This window comes from Macaca fascicularis, chromosome 2 (assembly GCF_037993035.2).
Source record: "Macaca fascicularis isolate 582-1 chromosome 2, T2T-MFA8v1.1".
NCBI lineage: Eukaryota > Metazoa > Chordata > Mammalia > Primates > Cercopithecidae > Macaca > Macaca fascicularis.
This window is the reverse complement of record NC_088376.1, coordinates 46600659-46621714: the sequence shown is the minus strand read 5'-3', so window position 1 is coordinate 46621714 and position 21056 is coordinate 46600659. Positions and strand designations below refer to the sequence as shown.

The following is a 21056-nucleotide window of genomic DNA, read 5'->3' as shown; positions in this document are numbered from 1 at the left end:
GTCCCCGTAATTGACTTGCCACCAAGGGAGTGTGGGTGAATGACCAAGGCAGGCATCCCTGCAGTGATTGGACATCAATGGAATGTGGGTGAATAATCAAGCAGGCATCCCCATAGTGATTAAACCCCAAGGGAAGACTGTCTTCCCGAGTCCGTGACCAGCACCAGAGTTTTGGGTCCATGCATAAAATGTGTCTCTTTTGTCTCTACCAGAAAAGGAAAGGAACTGAAATTAAGAGAAGGGAGAGATTGAAGTGTGGCGCCAAGATTGAAAGGAGAAAGAGGTTGAGGGATAGTGAGAGATGTTGGAGAAGAGGGTAAAGAAAGGCTGCTTACCCCATTTAAAATTGGTGAGATGTTCCTTGGGCTGGTTAGTCTGAGGACCAGAGGCCGCAGGTGGACCTTTTTCATAGAGCAAAGAGCAGGAGGACAGGCGATTGATCTCCCAAGGGAGGTCCCCCAATCTGGGTCACAGCATCAAATTTCACATGCGTCCTTGTGAAGAGACCACCAGACAGGCTTTGTGTGAGCCACAAGGCTGTTTATTTCACCCGGGTGCAGGCGGGCTGAGTCCGAAAAGAGAGTCAGCGAAGGGAGATAGGGATGGGGCCGTTTTATAGGATTTGGGTAGGTAGTGGAAAATTACAGTCAAAGTCGTTCTCTGGTGGTTAGGGGCAGGGGACACAAGGTGCTCAGTGGGGGAGCTTTTGAGCCAGGATGAGCAAGGATAAGGAATTTCACAAGGTAATGTCATCAGTTAAGGCAGGAACAGACCATTTTCACTTCTTTTGTGATTCTTCACTTGCTTCAGACCATCTGGACATACACGTGCAGATCACAGGGGATATGATGGCTTAACTTGCGCTCAGAGGCCTGACAATTTCACTGTACTTCATACCAAGTCATACTTGCTTTATGGCCAAGTTTATTTTAACATTTAAGTAAAACTCAATAAACAAATACTAGAAAACTCCATCTTCAAGTTCAAGTGTGTTCTTCCATGGACTGGAAAATGTTTTAAATTTTGGAATGGGACAAAATAGGGAAAGCGAAGACCCAATTTCCAAAAATGTTTTATTTGGGGAAAACTTTAAATAAATCCTTATCAGAAGCCTACACATATGTAAAATATGAAAATGGATAATTAATCACAGTAAGACATTTTTCCCAAAGAGATTTCACTGAGTTTTTGTTGTTGTTGTTGTTGTTAGCTATAGTGTGGAAGTATGTAGATTTTACATTTAGAAGCTACAGTTATACTATATTTATGAATTTCCAAATTTGCATTTTTTCCTACCGTCATCTCTGCCAAATTAATAGTTAATATGCCTCATACAGGCTTAGCAAAAGTAATTATAACTGTTTTTTGAAACATTTTTTTTTAATGACCCAAAGGCGCATCATTCTAACTATCCTTTTTTTTCCTTTCTGGCAGATGACATTTGATCCAGAAATCTTCTTCAACGTTTTACTGCCACCAATTATATTTCATGCAGGATATAGTCTAAAGAAGGTAAATATATAGTGATCGTTTTCTTCTTTTATCATTAAGTAGAGAATTTTTCCAGCACTAATGAGAAACTGTTATTTTTATGGGCTTCTCTTTTTGCTCAGAGTATCATTATCTTAGATTTGTGATGCAGATTCAAACCTGACATGCTTAGAATTCTAGACTTCTTCTAAACCTACTCTGTTGAATATAGGCCATTAGCCACATGTAACTATTTAGCTCTTGAAATGCAACTCATCTGAATCGAGATGTTCTTTAAATGTAAAATACACACTGGATTTTAAATACTTTGTATTTATTAAAAGAATGTAGATATTTCCATTGATTTCATGTAGAAATGTTAGTATTTTGGATAGATTGGATTAAACAAAACATTATCAAAACATATTTCATCTTTTAAAAACATTTTAATGTAGCTACTAGAAAATTTAAAAATTTTTATATATGTGGCTTGCATTATATTTCTATTGGACAGCATTATTGTGGATGATTGTAACCAAAGACTTTGGTTATTAATTAACATTGGGTTTATCCTTTCAAGTGAAAACTCAAGAATACTGTTGATGCTCATAGAGAGGAAAGTCCAGTTTTGCAGTTTCTATGCACTTGTCTAACAATACTTGGGCACAGCCTGACTATGCACATTTTGTACATTAGTAATTCTCATAATAGTTTAAGTACTGGCATCCCCTGAGCCACAGAGTGAGGCCCCAGCCTACATGGTTTTTGAGAGGCAGAGGTGATGTGACTGCTCTTCTGCTGCTCAGTTCCCACTCTAGGAGATTCCTGGGGCTTTCCTCCCCTTGACCAGTCATTTTCAGCAACCAGGCAGCTTGTTCACTACAGACCTGATTTTCTTGTGTGTACTCCAGGCTCCCTCTTGCTCTCAGTCTGGCTCCTCAGATCCCACTCAAAAACTTGGAATGGAGTTTTCCCTAAGCAAGCAGTTGAAAAAATGTAGAAGGCTGGATTTGTTCAGGTCACCCTTCCTCATTGCCAGTCCCAATACTAAGCATCATTTTGTGGCTCACTCGTTAAAATAAAGTGAATTGCTGTAAGTTGGGGGATTTGTTTTGTTTTGTTTTGTTTTGGAGACACGGTCTCCCTCTTTTGCCCAGGCACAATTATGGCTCAAAGCAGCTTCGACCTTCTGTACTCAAATGATCTTCCTTCCTTCAGCCTCCGAAATTGCTGTAATGACAGGCATGAGCAGGCTGTTGTAGATTTTTAAAGTTTATTTTCATCACATTTAGAAGACATAAGAGAAGTCAGAGATCCAGTAAAATCAAAAGGCAACTTAAAACTCTTAGAATAGTTTTGTTTGTTTGTTTGTTTTAATGCTAAAGGAGTTGCATTCACAAGGAAACTTCATGAAAACTGTGTCTTCCATTATTGCCCCGATTCTGGCATAGACATTGCCCAGTTCCTTCCTTCCCTGTCAGGTCCAGCCAGTTCTGGGAATTGCCTCTCTCATCCCTACCTACTCATCTTCCAGTGGTTTTTTTTTTTTTTTTCTGTTTCTTGCCCTTTCCCCCCAGTCCTTTGCAGTGAAAATCAGTTAAGTCCCTATTAGCACAATAAGGCCAGGAATGAGGCTCCAAAACCAAAATTTGCCTAAACAGTGAGGGATCTGTGAACTGCATACATTTATTTTTATTTTCTATTGTACTAAGAAAAAATTCTGATGTACTCTATTAAGTGTTTTTTTTTTTTTTTCTCCCCAGAGACACTTTTTTCAAAACTTAGGATCTATTTTAACATATGCCTTCTTGGGAACTGCCATCTCCTGCATCGTCATAGGGTAAGTGACATTCGGAGCTCAAGTTGCAGGTGGCTGTGGGGTCTGTGATCTGTGTGAGGGATCTAACACTTCTGGGATTCTTGCTGGCTGGGAAAATTGTCTTTTTTTTCTTAGTATGTCACATATTTGTACATTTTTTTCCTGGATTAATTCCGAGGCTTCTGACAAACACAAGACTTCAAAGCAAACTAGAGGATTGCTGGATTTTCTCTGTGAATTCTGGACTTCTGATTTAGGGAATGTGGATCACTTGCCTTGAGTTATGTGAAGTGCATTGCATTCTTCTTTTAGTTTGAATAATGCTGATATGTTCACTGCATTCTTTTTTGTTTTCTATTGAGGGACCTTACCTGTATTTGGCAGGATTGCACTAACTATATGCCAAGGGTTTTCTTTCTAAAAGAAAGTTTACAAGACAGCAGTCTGAAACAGATGTGTGCAAATACCAACAGAGTTGCTTAATACTGGGATAGCTTTTCAGTTAACACCCTGTAGAACGCAGACTCTTTTTCATTATATTTTCTTGATTATGCTACTGAGCCCTAAGTCACACTTTATACACTCTGGCTTGCAGCTCATCATAAAGCAAAATGTGGTCCCAAATGGTGAAGGCAATCCAGCCTCTGATAATCCCATCCAATACATTAAAGCTCCACTGCAGAAAAAAAATATATCCAGATACTATGACTGTGATGATGCAGATGTCTTCAATTTTCTGATACAGTCAACTCTACCCTTGATTTTTACTGTCTACAGCTGTTACAACCCAACACAAGAAACTGATGCTAAAAATACACACGGTTCATGCCTCCACCCCTTCTCTTATGGAGTTTCTAGTGTGTGTCAGTTGAAGACCAACCGGGTGTCAGGCAGTGTCTTTACTTGTGCCTGCAAGCAGAGGGATTTTGTGTTGAATGCACTGCTAAATTTCTGTTGAGTGGAGACTAGAACAAGTCAGGCTATGTTATATAAATATGTTCACAATGGTTTAAGACAGTGAGAAAATTAAAGATTTTAGTGCCCGAAAAGGGAGGTTTGCAAGTGTATAGATTAGGGAGCCCCATTAAGTCTGGACACAAGTGGTCTTTAAACTGTGAGTGACCTGAGAGACACAGGGTACTTGACCCTTCTTAAAGCATGTTCTAGGAGGGCTTTTTTGTTCTGTGAGTATGCAATAGCTAAATATTCACATTTCTAAACTTTGCAGGGGCCTAAGAGATCTATGTAACTACAGCCTCTCATTCTGAAGATGAGACATCTTCAATAGTTAAATAATTGGCTCACTCTTTCTGAGAATCAGGGCACTGGTCAAGACAGAACTCAGAACTTCTGCGTCTGATCCAGCAGGTCTTCACTCTCTCTTCCTTTAGCAATTTCTCTTGAATTCCTATACATCCCTATGCATTGTTTCTACACATTGAGAGAGGGTTCTGAGACATGTGAACTCACAACAAATGTTCATTGGTTAATAGTAAAGATATATTGCTGAGAATGATGGTTTCCAGCTGCATCATTCTCAGCAAACTATCGCAAGAACAGAAAACCAAACACCGCATGTTCTCACTCATAGGTGGGAACTGAACAATGAGATCACTTGGACTCGGGAAGGGGAACATCACACACCGGGGCCTATAATGGGGAGGGGGGAGGGGGGAGGGATTGCATTGGGAGTTATACCTGATGTAAATGACGAGTTGATGGGTGCTGACGAGTTGATGGGTGCAGCACAGCAACATGGCACAAGTATACATATGTAACAAACCTGCACGTTATGCACATGTACCCTAGAACTTAAAGTATAATAATAAAAAATAATTTTTAAAAAAAAGAAAAAAAGGCCGGGCGCGGTGGCTCAAGCCTGTAATCCCAGCACTTTGGGAGGCCGAGATGGGCGGATCACGAGGTCAGGAGATCGAGACCATCCTGGCTAACACCGTGAAACTCCGTCTCTACTAAAAATACAAAAAACTAGCCGGGCGAGGTGGCGGGCGCCTGTAGTCCCAGCTACTCCGGAGGCTGAGGCAGGAGAATGGCGTAAACCCGGAAGGCGGAGCTTGCAGTGAGCTGAGATCCGGCCACTGCACTCCAGCCCGGGCTACAGAGCAAGACTCCGTCTCAAAAAAAAAAAAAAAAAAAAAAAAAAAAAACTTTAGTATTAACCTCTCTAGCTCCAGAATAACAATGACAATGTTTTAATTGGGAGAACTACTATCTTGATGATATTGAACTACTCTATCCAAAAACAATGAATATCTTTTCATATGCTTAAAAAAAATAGTAAAGATATATTTTAGTGGTTCTATAATATGGAGTCTTGAAATTTATAATGTATCCAAATTCTAAACTCTTGGACAATGCTACCAAATTGTAGAATAGTAAGTTTTTATTGTTACTTCATTTCTTTGGTACAACTGGTTTTAAGTATATTTAAGTGCATTTATTTATATTATATGCTTTCACTATCATGAAAAATCTAAATTCTTTCTTAGATCTTTCGATATCCTTCTTTTTAAGAAAGCACCAATATATACTGTGTGTGTGTGTGTGCGCGCGTGTGTGTGTGTGGTATATAACTGCCTTTATCTAAAACATTTCAATTTAAGAGATCAAGTGATTTTCATTTACTGGGGTTGAGAACCTATTTTGATTTATTTTAAGACAAGATTTTAAATTGTTGGTTGTCCAACAACTTATAATGGAAAGTCATTTGAATAAAAGAGTAGTCCTAAGAAAAATTTTAGAACGGTGTTCTTAGTTTGAACTGGGTATAATCTGAGCAACAAAAATTTGTAGTTACTTTCTTATTGTGGGTCATTAAAGTACAGAAGGGAAAGATAGCTTAAATATTTTAGAACCTCATCTAGTGAAGTAAGGGAAATCATTGAAATGTTTTAGCTTGAAGATGAAAAGTCAGATTCCTACTTTAGGAAGGTCATTTTGGTAGCTGTGTGAAGGAGAAATTTTAAAGTGGGTACCATTTAAGAGGTAATTTACATGGGCCAGGTTGGAAATGATAAGGGCCTGGACTCAGTTAGTGGCAGAAAAGGTAAAGGTGGAGTCATTAGCTTGGCGAAAGCTTGGGAGAATATGGCATCACCCAGGGCAAGTACGTGAAGCGAGAAGGAAAGAGATCTAGGGAACACCAGCATTTTGAAGAAAGAGAAGAGACACTCACAAGGCACCGAGGAGTATTGGACTCGAAAGAAAACCAACACAGCATGTGTTCTGGAAGTCAAAGGAAAAGGAAAAGGGAGGGTCCACAGAACCTAACACAGGAGAGGTCAAATGGGATAGGAATTGTGGTACCACTGGATTTGACCCCTAGGAGGTAATGGGTGACTTTACACTTGTCTTATGGGCAAAAATGAGGGAAGAGTATTGGCAAGTCCAGTTGTTTTGGGATCCATATAATCAGAAACAAGAATTTACTTTTATGCTGCCAGTCTTGATATATAATTTCAGAACTTCTGAAGAAAAGGGCACATGCTTAAATTCAGATCAAACTGACACTTTCATAACTTGGTAACTTCCATTATATGAGATGCAATCAAACTGTAGAAAATGACTGGCTATATTTTCCTTACAAATAAATGGTGATAAGAACAACAACAGTTTATGGAGTGCTTGATACGAATCATGCCCTTTTAAAAAGTACTTTATATGGATTACCCATTTAATCCTCAAAATAATCCTATTAAGTAAGTAGATACTATTTATTAACCTCATTTAACAGATGAAACAGCTGAGGTTAAAAAAGAGTAACACAGTGGTAAATAATAGAGCTGGGATTAGTAACTAAATCGTTTGGCTCCAGAGTCAAATTCTTAATGCTAAAACCTGCTTTACTTCTGTTTGTTGAATATTAGCACCAAAAAAATGAAATTGTATAAATCAATCAATATTCATTCATCAACATACCACATTTCTTCATTATCCCAGTAGGAATTCTCATAGACATGGGAGATTTTTATTTGGGAAGTCCATCCAAAAAGAATTCACATTTTTAAGGGATGGCCTGAGTTTATGCAGATATACTCAGACTTGCATGAAATGGGCAGGGGGAGGGATTCAGAAGTTAGATCAAACTCTTTAAGAATGATTTCATAGAGGAAGTGGATCCCGGGCAGACATTTCATGGAGAAGGATAAAGAAGTCAGATTTTCCATGCCATTAAGTGCATTAGTTCTGGTGGGTGCCGGGAACACTGTGCAAGGTTCCAGGATGGAGAGTAGGTTTCGTATAGCAGCGCCAGAGATTGTGGGAATGAAAATGCTAGAGTCAGCTGACAAAAGGCCATGAAGTCCAGCATCCAAAATGTATGAGAATGTGAAGGCCATGGAGAGAGACTGTGGAACATAAATAAAACTCAACTAGTGGGCTGTGATCTTCTGTAGCTAAGCAATATTGGTTTTAGCTGGACTCAGATACTTTACAGGAATGGAGATCATTGGGTTTATTTGCATGAACGAGGTCTTTAAGTTTTATTAATTTCATGTCATTTCAGAAATTAGATGTAAACCATTTTTCATATTGCATGGGAAAGTTTAACAATATTCTTTCTGGCAAAAAAGTCGAATAAACCTTTTTTAATTTTAATGATGGATTGCTCTGAAAGAATTCACCTACCTTTTCTAGTACCCTCTCCCACTTTATCACTTGAGAAGTAGTATCTTACATCCATCTCCTTCTAAAAAGAAAAGTCCATGTGTTTGCAATACATTTGTATTCATGTCTTCCATCTTGGGGGACTAGTATTTGATCTTTGACTCTATGTCTCCACCATATACACCATGTCAATATATCACAATGACAACCTAGCTGAAGCTCACTGTCAGCACATACATTTGTTCTAAGAACTCATTAGTATCTATGAAGTGCTTCTTTTTAAGAGCAACAAAATTTATATTCTCTTAGTTTCTCTGTTAATGAGGAATTAATACAAATTCCACAGTTTCAAAACTATTTGAAGAAAGGGACATTAAATGATCAGGAATGGAAAATTAATTTTAAGAATACCTCATTTAAAAAATTTCTTTCCATGTGCCAGACAGTGACTTATGCTTTTTACATGTATTATCTCATTTTATCTCATACTACCCCTATGAGGTAAATACTGTTATTATCATCATTTTACATATGAAGATGCTGCAGTTGAGACTTGTCCAAGATTATACAGTAAGTGGTAGTAAATTCAGAGCTAGTCTGACTCTAGAACACATGCTCTTAGAATCTCCTTGTCCTTCTCCTCCTTCTAAAATGACATTTCATGTGTCCTGCAGTATTTCATGAAATGGGCAGTATATGTCAGTAATTATATCTGTCTGACAAACCAAGACCTCAATAATTTCAGATTCTTACCTTTATCATTATGGCTAGAAATTATGAAAAATCTAAATATTTCAGAATTGTCTGTGAATATAATTGCAAACAGGAAATCAAACCTGTCTTTTCTTACTGAAGGTGGTTGGAGGGATGGTATGAATCTATTTTACTTGCTTAATGTATTAGTCCATTCTCATGCTCTGGTGAAGAAATACCTGAGACTGGGTAATTTGTAAAGAAAAGAGGTTTAATTGACTCACAGTTCCACATGGCTGGGGAGGCCTCAGGAAACTTACAACCATGGCAGAAAGCACCTCTTCACAGCGGGGCAAGAAAGAGAATGAGAGAAAAGCAGGGAAGAGCACCTTATAAAACCATTAGATCTCATGAGAACTCACTCACTATCATGAGAATAGCATAGGGTACCACCCCCATGATCTAATCACCTCCCACAAGGTCCCTCTCCCAACATATGGGGATTATAATTCAGATTACTATTCAACATGAGATTTTGAGTAGGGACACAGCCAAACCATATCAGCTAGAATGCTGGACTCGGTAACTCACTCAGGAAAACGTGGATTTATAAATATTATGAGGTTGTTTATATTATTCATATACACATTCTTGAGAAGTATTGATTTCTTATTGGGCTTCTTGAATATACACACCATAGGACTGTACCTGGCACCTCTCCCAATCTGTCCGTGAGGCATAGGAGTGAGGGGGCTGTGTGGATGTTCTCCCTCTGCCCTCTTGTGTGCCATTGTGCCTGCTCAACTGGGGACCTTGAGACCTAAGTGCCCTTGGAACAGGTTCTGGAACCTGTTCTTAACTAGGAGAGATATGGTGAGTCTCAGTAGCCTGGAAATGCTGAGTTCTAAACCTGGATGACGGGACACATTTACTGGTCTAGAACCCAAACCTGAGGATGTGTCTTCATAGATGGAGGCCAATCTGTACCTCAGTGCTTTCCTTAAGCTCTAACCCTGGAAAGAGAATGATTTAGAGCAGGGTTTCTAACCCAGGGAAGAGACCCTGAAATGGTACATAGAAGGATTTCAGGGAAGCAGAGAATTTTTCATGGGAGACAGTCTGCATTGATTCCACCATTTTATCAGATTCTCTAGGAAGCTACAATCCACAAAAGCACAGAACTAGTATGTTTTTCAAGAGCCTGGGCAAAGAGAAAGTCAGGACAGTGAGAATTTTACCTATCTTCTTGTTTAGCTAGAACTAAAGGCTTCTCTAGGATGCACTCAGGGTGGCCATAAAGTATGGAGATAGGCATGCTATGATTTTGCCATGTACTGTGAGGTAATAACAATAAACTACTTATTATGTACCTATCTGTGTTTCCAGACTTGGTGGCCATCCTGTATATATACCTAATAGTGGATGTGCTGAGTTTTAGGGTCAAGAAATAAATTTATTTTTTTAAATATGCCAAATTGTTTTCCAAAGTACTGGTATCAATTTTCCCTCTTAATTTTTGCCAATCTAGAAAGTATGAAATCACATTTTGTTATATCTTCTTTTGTATTTCCTTGATTGTTAATAAAGTTGTTTACATTTTTGCATACCTTTTCAAGCTTTTTGTCCATTTTTCTATTGTTTTGTCATCTTTTCATTAATTTGCCAGAGTTCTTTATATGTTCTTCATAACAATCTATACTCATTTATTTTGCAAATATTTTTTCTTAGTTTGTCTCTTATACTTCATACATGTTTATACATGTATGAAGTATGCATCATCAGAGATGATGTCTTTTTTTTTTTTTTTTTTTGATGGAGTCTCACTCTGTAGCCCAGGCTGGAGTGCAGTGGCATGATCTCGGCTCACTGCAACCTCCACCTCCCAGGTTCAAGCAATTCTTCTGCCTCAACTTCCCAAGTAGCTGGGACTTACAGGCATGCACCACCACACTCAGCTAATTTCATACTTTTAGTAGACACAGGGTTTTACCATGTTGGCCAGGCTGGTCTCGAATTCCTGACCTCAGGTGATCCACCCACCTCGGCCTCCCAAAGTTTTTGGATTACAGGCATGAGCCACTGCGCCTGGTCCATACATGATGTCTTTTAGTGAACAGAAGTTCTTGATTTTTAATGTAGTCAAATTTATAAATATTTCCCTGTGTGGTTGGAATTTTTGTATTTTGTTAATAAGTGCTCCCCTACCTCAAAGTCAGAAAGATATTCTCTTCTAAAGTGTTTTAAAGTTGTGCCCTTTACGGTGAATTCATTTCCTGGAACTGATTTTTCTATACGACACAAAGTTAACATCCAATTAATTATTTTTCCTCCAATGGATAACTAATTACACTAATACCACTTATTGTCTAGCCGTGCCTTTTCTCAGGATCTACAACACCTCTTCTATAACATATTGTGGTATCTGTTTCTAGACTTTTAATTTTATTTTATTGGTTTGTAATCTATCCCTGCACCAATACCATACTTTCAATTATTTTAACTTCATAATAAGTCTGTATGTCTTATAGGATCAGACAGAGAGGATCTTCTTCTTCAGGAGTACCTTGTCTGTTATTACTGTAGTTCTTTACTGTTTCATATAAATTTACTCCAATGCATATATTTATGAGTATATATATTTACATTTATAAATATATTCTTATATAATTCATTTATATTTGTATACCTTATAACTCTATTTCTTTATATATTTACATTTATAAATATATTCTTATATAATTTATTTATATTTGTATACCTTATAACTCTATTTCTAAGTATTTTTCTTAGGGACCTGCTTACATATGAGCACGAGGAGACATGTATAAGGATATTTGTAGCAACACTATTCACAATAGCAAAAACTGGGAAACACTCAGATTCTATTAACAGAATAGGTAGATAAATTGACGTAATATTACACAGCAGTGAAAAACAGTGAAATAAAGTCATCTATGATGACATGGATAAATTTTAAAAACAATGTAAAATAAACAAATCAAGTCCTGTAATATCACATATGATATGGTATCTTTTCAAAATGTTCACAGATGACCAAGATTAAACCATTCTGTTTAAGCATGCAAGCATGTATGGAGGTGTGAAGGTATATATGCATGTATGTAGTAAGTAAGGGAATTAAAACAAAATTCAGTGGTATGATTATTTCTGGGGGAGAGGCAAAAGAATGGAATGAAAAGAAACAAATAAAGGGAAGTGATTGATAATGTTCTGGCTTGTGGGTTGGGGTGTGTTTCTAGGTATTCAAAATATTATTACAACTTATAACCGTATATCTTCTATATATTCTCTTGCATGTATCCATTATATTAAAAAGAAAATAAGAGAGACAATGAGTGAAAGGAGCTATTTAGTAGATTTATAAAACTCTGATTATGTTGCTTACTTCCATTTCTGGGAAACTCTGATTCTTCTGTTGTTTTTGTCTGTGTGTTTTAATAAGAACAACTCGGGTTGGCAGGCAGCAGCAGAGAGGAAAAAGTGCCAAGAGTGATGTCGCCAGTATTCCTGGTCAGTTCTAATCAGCTGCAGAGTCGCTGTATTTTCGTTCTCTTTTCCCAGCTGTCTTCATCTTCTTCTTGTTTCTCGCCTCTCCCTTCCCTTCTCTCTGAACCATGCCTTCTTCACTGCCCCTGGAGCCTATGTCTGGGCTGCTGCTCTCTGTGATTCCGTTTTCAGCCAGCTGCAAAACAGCGGAGCTTAGGGAGGCTGTGTTGACTTAGGCTGGAAGGCCCCGTGCTTCCTCTGTGCATTCATTTACTCTCTGGATTCTGAATGGGCACAGTAATAGCTGCCACTGGTGTCAAAGGGAAAAATAAATATACTGCTGCCCCGACAGAGCCAAATAAGACAAAATAATCTCTAATCTGTCAAATACAACCCAAGCTGCATAGCAGTGTGGTTTCTCATATGCATATCACAGCATGCGTGGGCTGCATTTCTGGCAGCAGAGAGGAGAGTGAAGTTTCGGAAAAAGAAACAAAAGGTAGAATGGAGAGGACTGTGGAGATCTTCAGAGATGTAGTTTAGAGGTAAAAGAGGTGAAGCCGTCAGAGCTGTGTGAGCCCGTGCATCATTCACCAATCCAGCCGCCTATCACAACCTTGGAGATGTTGCAATAAGAATAACAGTACAGGAGAGAGAAAAAAATGAAGCAAGTCCTGAGGGAATAAAAAAAGGGGAACAAATACTAACTCCAAATTAGGAAATGTTAAAAAATGATATGTAAGATTGTTGTGGTAAAAAAGAAAAATGCCTAATAACAAGAAAAATGTGTAAGAATAATTGAAGAAGACTCTATTCTGAAGGAGAATTTATCTGAGAAGTCTTATTATTAAACAACCTATCCTAAGGAATCCAGATATGAGATTCCTTTTAAATGAAATATTCAAGTCTTGGAATTACTCAGCTCACCTTTATTCTCCAATACCCTCAGACATAGTCATTTTCTTTTCTTGATTTGACCAAAATCTGATGGACTTTGTTCCAACCAAGTTACCGTAAATGTGACTCTGCTTCTACACACACATGATCACACACATCAATTCCATTCAGATAAAAGGTAAAAACAAAATCAGGGGAGTACATCAGTTGTCTATTTCTATGTCACAAACTACCCCCAAAACTTAATGGGCTTAAGACGACAATTGTTTTATTAGCTCACAATTCTGTGGCTCAACAATTTAGGTTGGGCTCAGCTGGGCAGTTCTGTGGTTCTCATCTGAGGTCACCCATGTGACCACAGTCATCCAGTTCCTTGACTGGGATGGATGGTCTAAGATGGGCCCACTCACCTATCTGGTGATTGGTCCTGACTGTTGGCTGATTGTTCTGGGGGGCACAGGTGGGATTGTTCATCTTTAATTCATGTAGCTTCTCATTCCCCAGTGGCTTCTTCATATGGTGCTCACAAGTCAGCATTCCAAGAGAGTGGGGACAGAAATGCAAGGCCTCTTGAGGTCCAGTCTCAGAAGCCAGACAACATTGCTCTCACTACCTTGTATTGGTCAAGTTATTACAAGGGCAGTTGAGGTTCAATACATAGGGAAATAGGCTCCACCTCTTGCTGGGAAGTGTAATAATGTCACATTGCAAAAGGGTAGGCATACAGGGAGGGGAAGGATGATTGTAGCTGTCTTAATTCAGGCTGCTATAACAAACTACCATAGACTGGTGTCCTATAAACAATAGATATTTATTTCTCACAGCTCTGGAGTCTAGAAGCCTTAGATCAGGGTGCTGGTATGGTAAGGTTCTGGTGAGGGCCCTTTTCACAACTGCAGATGAACAACTTCTAGCGTATCTTCGCATGGTGGAAAGAAGATGAGAGAGTTCTCTGGCATCCTTTTTATAAGGGCACTAATCTCATTCACCAGGGCGTATAACCTAATTACTTCCCAAAGGCCCTACCTCCTAATAAAATCAGCTTGGGTGTTAGGATTTCAGTATAATAATTTTGGGGTGACACAAGCATTTATTCCATCACAGTTGCCATCTTTGCAAATAATCTACCATAAGAAGGGACTATCAAATATCTTCAGAGGTATCAAGGTAAGAGATTGCATGATTCACGCCTGTAATCCCAGCACTTCGTGAGGCTGAGGCAGGTGGATCACTTGAGCCCAGGAGTTAGAGACCAGCCAGGGCAACATGGTAAAACCCCCCTTCTCTAAAAAAAAAAAAAAAAAAAAAATTTTAAATTAAAAATTTGTAAGAAAATAGGGCTTGGAACCTGATGTGAAACCTATGGCTACAAAAATGAAACATGCCAGAGTATCAAGTCAACCATAAAAGGGCTAATTCACTGGCCTCTTCCATTAGACATCCTGACATTCCAGAACGAGTATATAGTGAATTCCTCCCCTTTTGACTTAAGTGGTCTATTTAGCACTATTTTATAATGTTCTTTGTTTGAGTATAAAATTTGTGTGAGAAAACACATAAACCTAAAAGAAAGGGAGATAGAGAGCATGACTCACTAAGTTTTTATGGTACCAAAGCAAAGGGTATTCACGGAAACTTGACCTCAGATCAGCTGGAATGGGGAACTACGGGAAAGTTTTATTTAAGTTGATCACTTCAGTTGATCTTTTTACCACCAGTGATGCAGAGAATGTGGAGGTGTGGCCATATTAGCTGTAATTGCAGCAACATCTCTGCTGAGGGAATCTCTTCCGTGGCTGCATTTTTCTTATCAATGGCAATTGTGTGAACTCTGGTTTGCATCTATGTGTGTCTGGCTGGTGCTGGTGCTTTGGGAAAGGATGGAGCTTTGGGGATGGTGAAAGCTTGATATTGGCATCTTATTTACTTTTCTTAAACAGTTGAAGAGAGGTAAGTTTAAGGAGCTATGCCATATGGCCTTTATTACACCTTTCCTGGGCCTTGCAGAGTAACTTAAAAATGAAAATTCATGAATCTTTCAGCAAACTATAAACTACAATATTACCCAAACTGTCAAACATAATCGTTTGCTCCTCTCTATTCTCTTCTCCTTTCCACCCCCAGTGGTAAATCTGATTCTGAATTTTATTACATTTTTTTGATGTGGTTTAGAGCTTTATGAAAATAGTGTTATATTCTGTGTTGCTAAGCCATTTTCATTTTTCCCCACTTACGATTTTTATAAGATTCATCCATGTTATAGTTTTAGCTGTAGTTCATCCACTTTAGGTTGATAATATACAAATATGTGAATATTCCATACTTTACCTATTGTCCTATTGATCAAATGATAAGTCAATAAGCGCTGTGCCAGGGTAGGACTGCGAGACCACACTTAGGGTCTGGGGAAATGACTCCTCATCTGAGACCTTAAGTTTATTTCAAAAAGAGGGAACCAGGCAAAGATACGGGAGAAGGTATCCAGGCAGAGGGAAGGCATGTGGGAGGGCAGCAGCAAGGCAGAGCCTCTGTGTTGCCTGTTGTTCAAGGAGGCCAGAGTATGGGTAGGAGGGAGTAAGAGATAAAGATGGAGTGGAGGGCGGTGACAGCTCAGTACTTAAGACCTGTGTTCTACAGTTTCGACTTTCAAAAGCACGTATCTTCTGTTTAACATCCTATAGCCTGCATCCTACTCTGTAGGTTGTAGGATGCTAAACAGGGGATACACACTTTTAACAGTTGTTCTGACTAGACAATGAAAATGGATATAAGGTAGCCAAGGCAGGAAGCAATATAACAATTAGGAGGTTATGAAAGTTTGAACCTGGATGCTACTTGGTTGGATCTGAGAGCTGTTTGAATGATGGAACTGACAGAATGTGGCTTTGGATCAGATTTAGAGCAATTAAAGCCATCATGGGCAACTATCAAATTTCTGGCTTCAGCCATAAGTTCATTCTGGCTTTGATTGTCAAATATATCACAATTTGGGCCTCACGTACCATTTCTTTCCATCCTTTTGTATGTTCCCTACTAGGTTTAGCCTCTTAGTTATCATTTCTTTGCTTTTAATCAATAACTTTTAATTGTCAAATGAATCGATGAATTCATAAAAAGATTTATAAAATGCATATCCTTTCACTGACAAAGAGATAGTAGAAATAACAAAAGTGACAACAAGAGCTAGCTCTTTAGGTGCATTTTTTTGGTGTGCTTGGCCTTAAACTGACCATTCGGCATTCATTATCTCACTTAATCTTCACAATAAACAGTAGAGATAGGTAATTCTTATTGTGCCCTTTTTGTAAGTGAGAAAGCTGAGGCTCAAATTGCTTAGGCAACTTTTCCAAAGTGTGACTGACTCCAGAGCTTGTAAGCTAAACTTACTCTTGCAATTTAAGTTGCGCCCTCGGACCAACAGCATCAGTGGCACCAGGAGCCTGTTAGAAATGCAGTTTCAAGCCTCACCCCAGAGCTCCTGAATTTTTATCTGCATATTAGCAAGAGCCTTAGGTAATTCCTAGGCACACTAAAATTTGCTATCCTGCACTCCCAACCTAGTAGAGAGATTTAATACCTTACTTAGGATTTAGTACAGACAGACTATAGGAATGAAGATAATTTTAACCAGCATTTAATCCATATTATCCAGGCATCAATGAAACTAAACCAAATCAATTAATTGTATAATTCATATCCACAAGATTTATATGGCTGTGTCTGTGTACATATCTGGGTCAAATGTTGTATGTGAATCATATAGAAGATAATTGGTAGAATACTGTTAGGCACTTAGAACCATCACAGTGAGAAATGTCCAGTGTTCTGGTCTAAGGATTTTAGCGCTTTCAGTATGGTAGGTGTTCAGCCTGATTTAGCAATTATACTCTAATGTCATTAAAATGAAATGGCCCCAATAAAAAGGAATAGAAGTCAATCTTAACTACAGCTCTGTGATGCTTTATTGCTCTATTTCACCCATACTTACTAATTCCCACTGCATGAGAGGTAGCTGTAGAGAAAGTTTCCAAAAGGCAAGCTACATTATCAACAGAACCATGAACATGAATGATGACATCATTGCCTTAGCATTGATGAATACTTATAATCTTGAAGGTCATTGCTGCTAGATTATATAGGTTCCTACAATCTTTATTTTCATCTAATTCTTAACTATTTGCCCTGGGGTTGCATGTGTTTCCTCTAAAAATGTAAGCATGATTTCAACACCTATATGAATTTGTTCTCATTTTACTGGATTTTTCTTGGAACCTCTGTTACAGTGGTTTGTGAAGTAGCTTACTCAATCTTTTATTCAGCTTGTCATGGATACTATATTACCTCCTCAAATAAGTTCTGCAACGTATGAGAAATATTGACTACAATGATAACAATTGCCTGCATTTATTGAGCATTTACTTTGTGCCAGCCACTACTGTGCCCTTTATATGTGTTGAATTCATTTACTCCCCTAACTCCTCATTTAAAGATTTTTCTCATCAAGAGAATAGGTATTTGTTTCTATAATAAAAATTTCCCCAATTTTCTTTTATTGAAACAATTTCCCAGTTTTTCGTTAGAATATTAAAGAGGTTAGCAAGGTATTTTATAGGTATTTTTATTACTAGAATAGACTCTTACAGAATATTTTGTTAATTTACATTAAAAACTTAGCATTCTTAAGCAAGAGTGTCCACATAGAATGTACAATGCAAATAGTAAACCCTAATGTAAACTATGGCCTTTAATTAGTAATAATGTACCAATATTGGCTTATAAATTGTAACACATGTACCACACTAATTAATGCAAGATGTTAATAATAGAGGAAATGGGGTGAGAGAATATATGGGGACATGTTTTTAATACTTTCTTCTTAATTTCATACATAGGGATGTATTTTGAGTACTTTCTGCTTAATTTTTCTGTAAGCCTAAAACAACTAAAAAATATAAAGTATGTTAATTTTAAAAAGAATGTTTATATTATAAATTTTGTACACAATGTCTTTCTTTGACAGCAAATAGTATATACCAGATATTTCATATGACCCTATTGCTCCAACACTGGATGAAAATGGAAGATTCTCAGCCCCTCTGTGAATCTAGGACTCTGTCCACTTGGCCAGTTTTCATGGCAGCACCTTGGTTAACCAGTCATCCCCAACACTGTAGAAGGCAGACACTAGACGGCCATTGAGAAACTTACCCTCTGATTAGCATCATATGGTGGCTCCCTTTCAAATCCCTTAGAATATGTGTTATGAGGACAATGCTTTCTTAACTGCCCATGTTTAACCTTATATCTTCCACTTTGCGGAATGGATATTAGCCCTCTTGAGGTTTGTTTTTCCTCTTTCAGTGTCCAAACTACACTATAAACACAGCTATGATTGGATAAAAACTTTTAATGAGTGATCCTTTTGCATCATCAATCCCCAGTTGACTGCAATTCATAATTCTATTTCTGAAGCTAATTTTCTCCATCATTATGATCATAATATCTTCATTATATTTTTTGGTTGCATGTAATGTGCCAGTGTCTTCTTCCCTCCAAATACTAACAGTCATGTCATCACCTGTTACTAATTGGTTCTATCTGGTCTTACATGCTGTTCGTTTCAGGTTTGCCTATGTGTCTAGTTTTTCCTATTGATTTTTTATAATTTGGCATTCCTTCACTGGGCTCTTCTCTATCCAGGCAAATCTATGTCTTCTAACATATGTAGATAAGTTGCTTACATGATTGTGAAGGTGTTACTCTTAATTTGCAGCAAAAAGATATCTATTCTAGGTTACAAATTTAAGCCCTCCACAGAAATCAATAACCTGATTATTTTACAGGTTATCCACTGAGCGCCACCGGGCTAAATACGATTACAGCCTTATCCCAGCACAGAGAAATAGAGAGTGTAGGAAAAGGTCAACATTACCTCTAAGAGTACAAAGTAAATGGAGACTCATTTGCAAGAATGTAAGTGTTTATTGTGGTTAGCACGTGCTTTAGGAAATAATTTCACTTCAAGGCCTTACTGCATACATAGGAAGTCTACTCTAATGTTAGAAATATGGGCAAAATATATCTTTGCCCTCTTCACAATGTGTTTTCACATAGCTCACCATATTTGCATTTTACAACTATGTGAGATAGGCAGGGGCAGGTATTATCATACTTTATGCATTTTAAAACTGAGGATTAGGCTGAGTGTGGTGACTCACACTTGTAATCCCAGCACTTTGGGAGGCCGAAGCGGACAGATCACCTGAGGTCAGGAGTTCGAGAGCAGCCAACATGGTGAAACCCTGACTCTACTAAAAATACAAAAATACAAAAATTGGCCGGGCATGGTGGTGCATGCCTGTAATCCCAGCTACTCCAGAGGCTGAGGCAGGAGGATTGCTTGGACCCAGGAGGAGGAGATTGCAGTGAGCCGAGATTGTGCCACTTCACACCAGCCTGGGCAACAGGGTGAAACTCCATCTCAAAAAACAAAACAAAACAAAACAAACTGAGAATTAAAGAAGTTAAATTACTTTTTCAAATACTATTAGTTAATGTTTGTCAAATGGAAAAGAATATCATTTATTCTAATTCTTAGATCTCTACAAATGCTTTTCATACTAGGTTAAGAGGCCTACCCTCCCTTGAAGCTGACTGTCCTATTAATCACTCAAAACAACAGTAAAGTTTGAGACGTATGATAGATGTGATAAATAATAACAGTATAATATATGAATTTTTAAACATAGATTATTTCAATTGCCCATTAATCCAGCTGGGATAGAAAGCTTCCCCATAAGACATCCCTGAGCAAGATCCAGAAATTATTATAAATCCAGTGAAATTGTTTAGGACACTAGAGGTATAACTTCATGTCATTGAAAGAATCTAACATTGGTAATAGCACTCTGTTCACAGAAGTTTGGAGAATTGAATGTGGGTAATCTCTAGAGAAAATTACATACACAGAGCATGCAAGTCAACCAGCATTAACTCACTCAATTGCAGCCCAAATTATACTCTTCAGGAGCTGGGTCTCTAATCTTTTCTTAGACTCAACTGATCTATTACTTCCATTGATGTGCAGTTTAGCTTGGTTACTTCCAGTGAATAACCTTTTGTAAGGAAATTGGTTTTCCTGTTGGAAGAAAAGGTACATAAATCTCCCCAAAGGTTTATCTCTTTTTCCTTCTAAATTTAACTAGTTTTCCATATATCTGATTAGGAAAATACAGCTACTTATAAAGATATTTTCTTACATGGTTTCCAGATGATTTCTAACCCTCCTTTTTTTTCTTCCTCCTTGCCTTCTAGTTGTCTGAGATTACAAGAGATGTACTTAGGCATTGATACACAGTTCTGAAAACCATCTTTGCTTTCATTCCCCCGTATTAAAGAACTCCACTATTTGCCATAGTGAAATTGCTGTGAGATACTTGTTTTAAAATTCCGAAAAATAAATGGGACTTCAGTTAAACTTTGAGTAGTTAATAGCTATTTAGATGGTTGAAACATATTTTGAGTAGTGTTAATACACTTCAGACAATTTAGTTGGGAGCATAAATCAAAGTTTTGTTACAAGACTGTAACAACAAGGGAAAAAGGCCATTAGTACAATCTTACTGATAGCGTTGTCTGTAGACCAGTGCTCGTCTGTGAGCTCGGTGTTCCCAGGTTGGGAGGAATAAGTACAAAACCTGAGAATAAGCATTTAAAAACATTCACAGTGATTGAAGTCATTCTGTGTCTGTTAAATTTAATAATAAAAGATTTGCATTTATATCTTGTAATGTAAAAATGCCATTGATTCAGCATCTCTCTCTTTTTTTTTTTTTTTTTTTGGCATTTTATAAAAGTATCAGTGATGGGCTGGGCACGGGGCTCATGCCTGTAATCCCAGCAGTTTCGGAGACCAAAGCAGGCAGATCACGAGGTCAGAATTTCGAGACCGGCCTGACCAACATGGTGAAACCCCATCTCTACTAAAAATACAAAAATTATCCAGGTGTGGTGGCATGTACCTGTAATCCCAGGTACTCAGGAG

The 21056-nt window shown here is 37.9% G+C and overlaps 1 protein-coding gene across 1 annotated transcript in view; it reads left to right on the top strand.

The window, feature by feature from the left end:
• The window catches only part of SLC9A9 (solute carrier family 9 member A9), a 586998-nt gene that overhangs the window by 49728 nt on the left and 516214 nt on the right, over positions 1 to 21056 (top strand). The window contains exons 3-4 of the mRNA XM_005546010.4: positions 1435 to 1512; positions 3234 to 3310. Coding sequence (XP_005546067.2) covers positions 1435 to 1512; positions 3234 to 3310 — 155 coding nt within the window. The remainder of the gene's footprint in view (positions 1 to 1434; positions 1513 to 3233; positions 3311 to 21056) is intronic.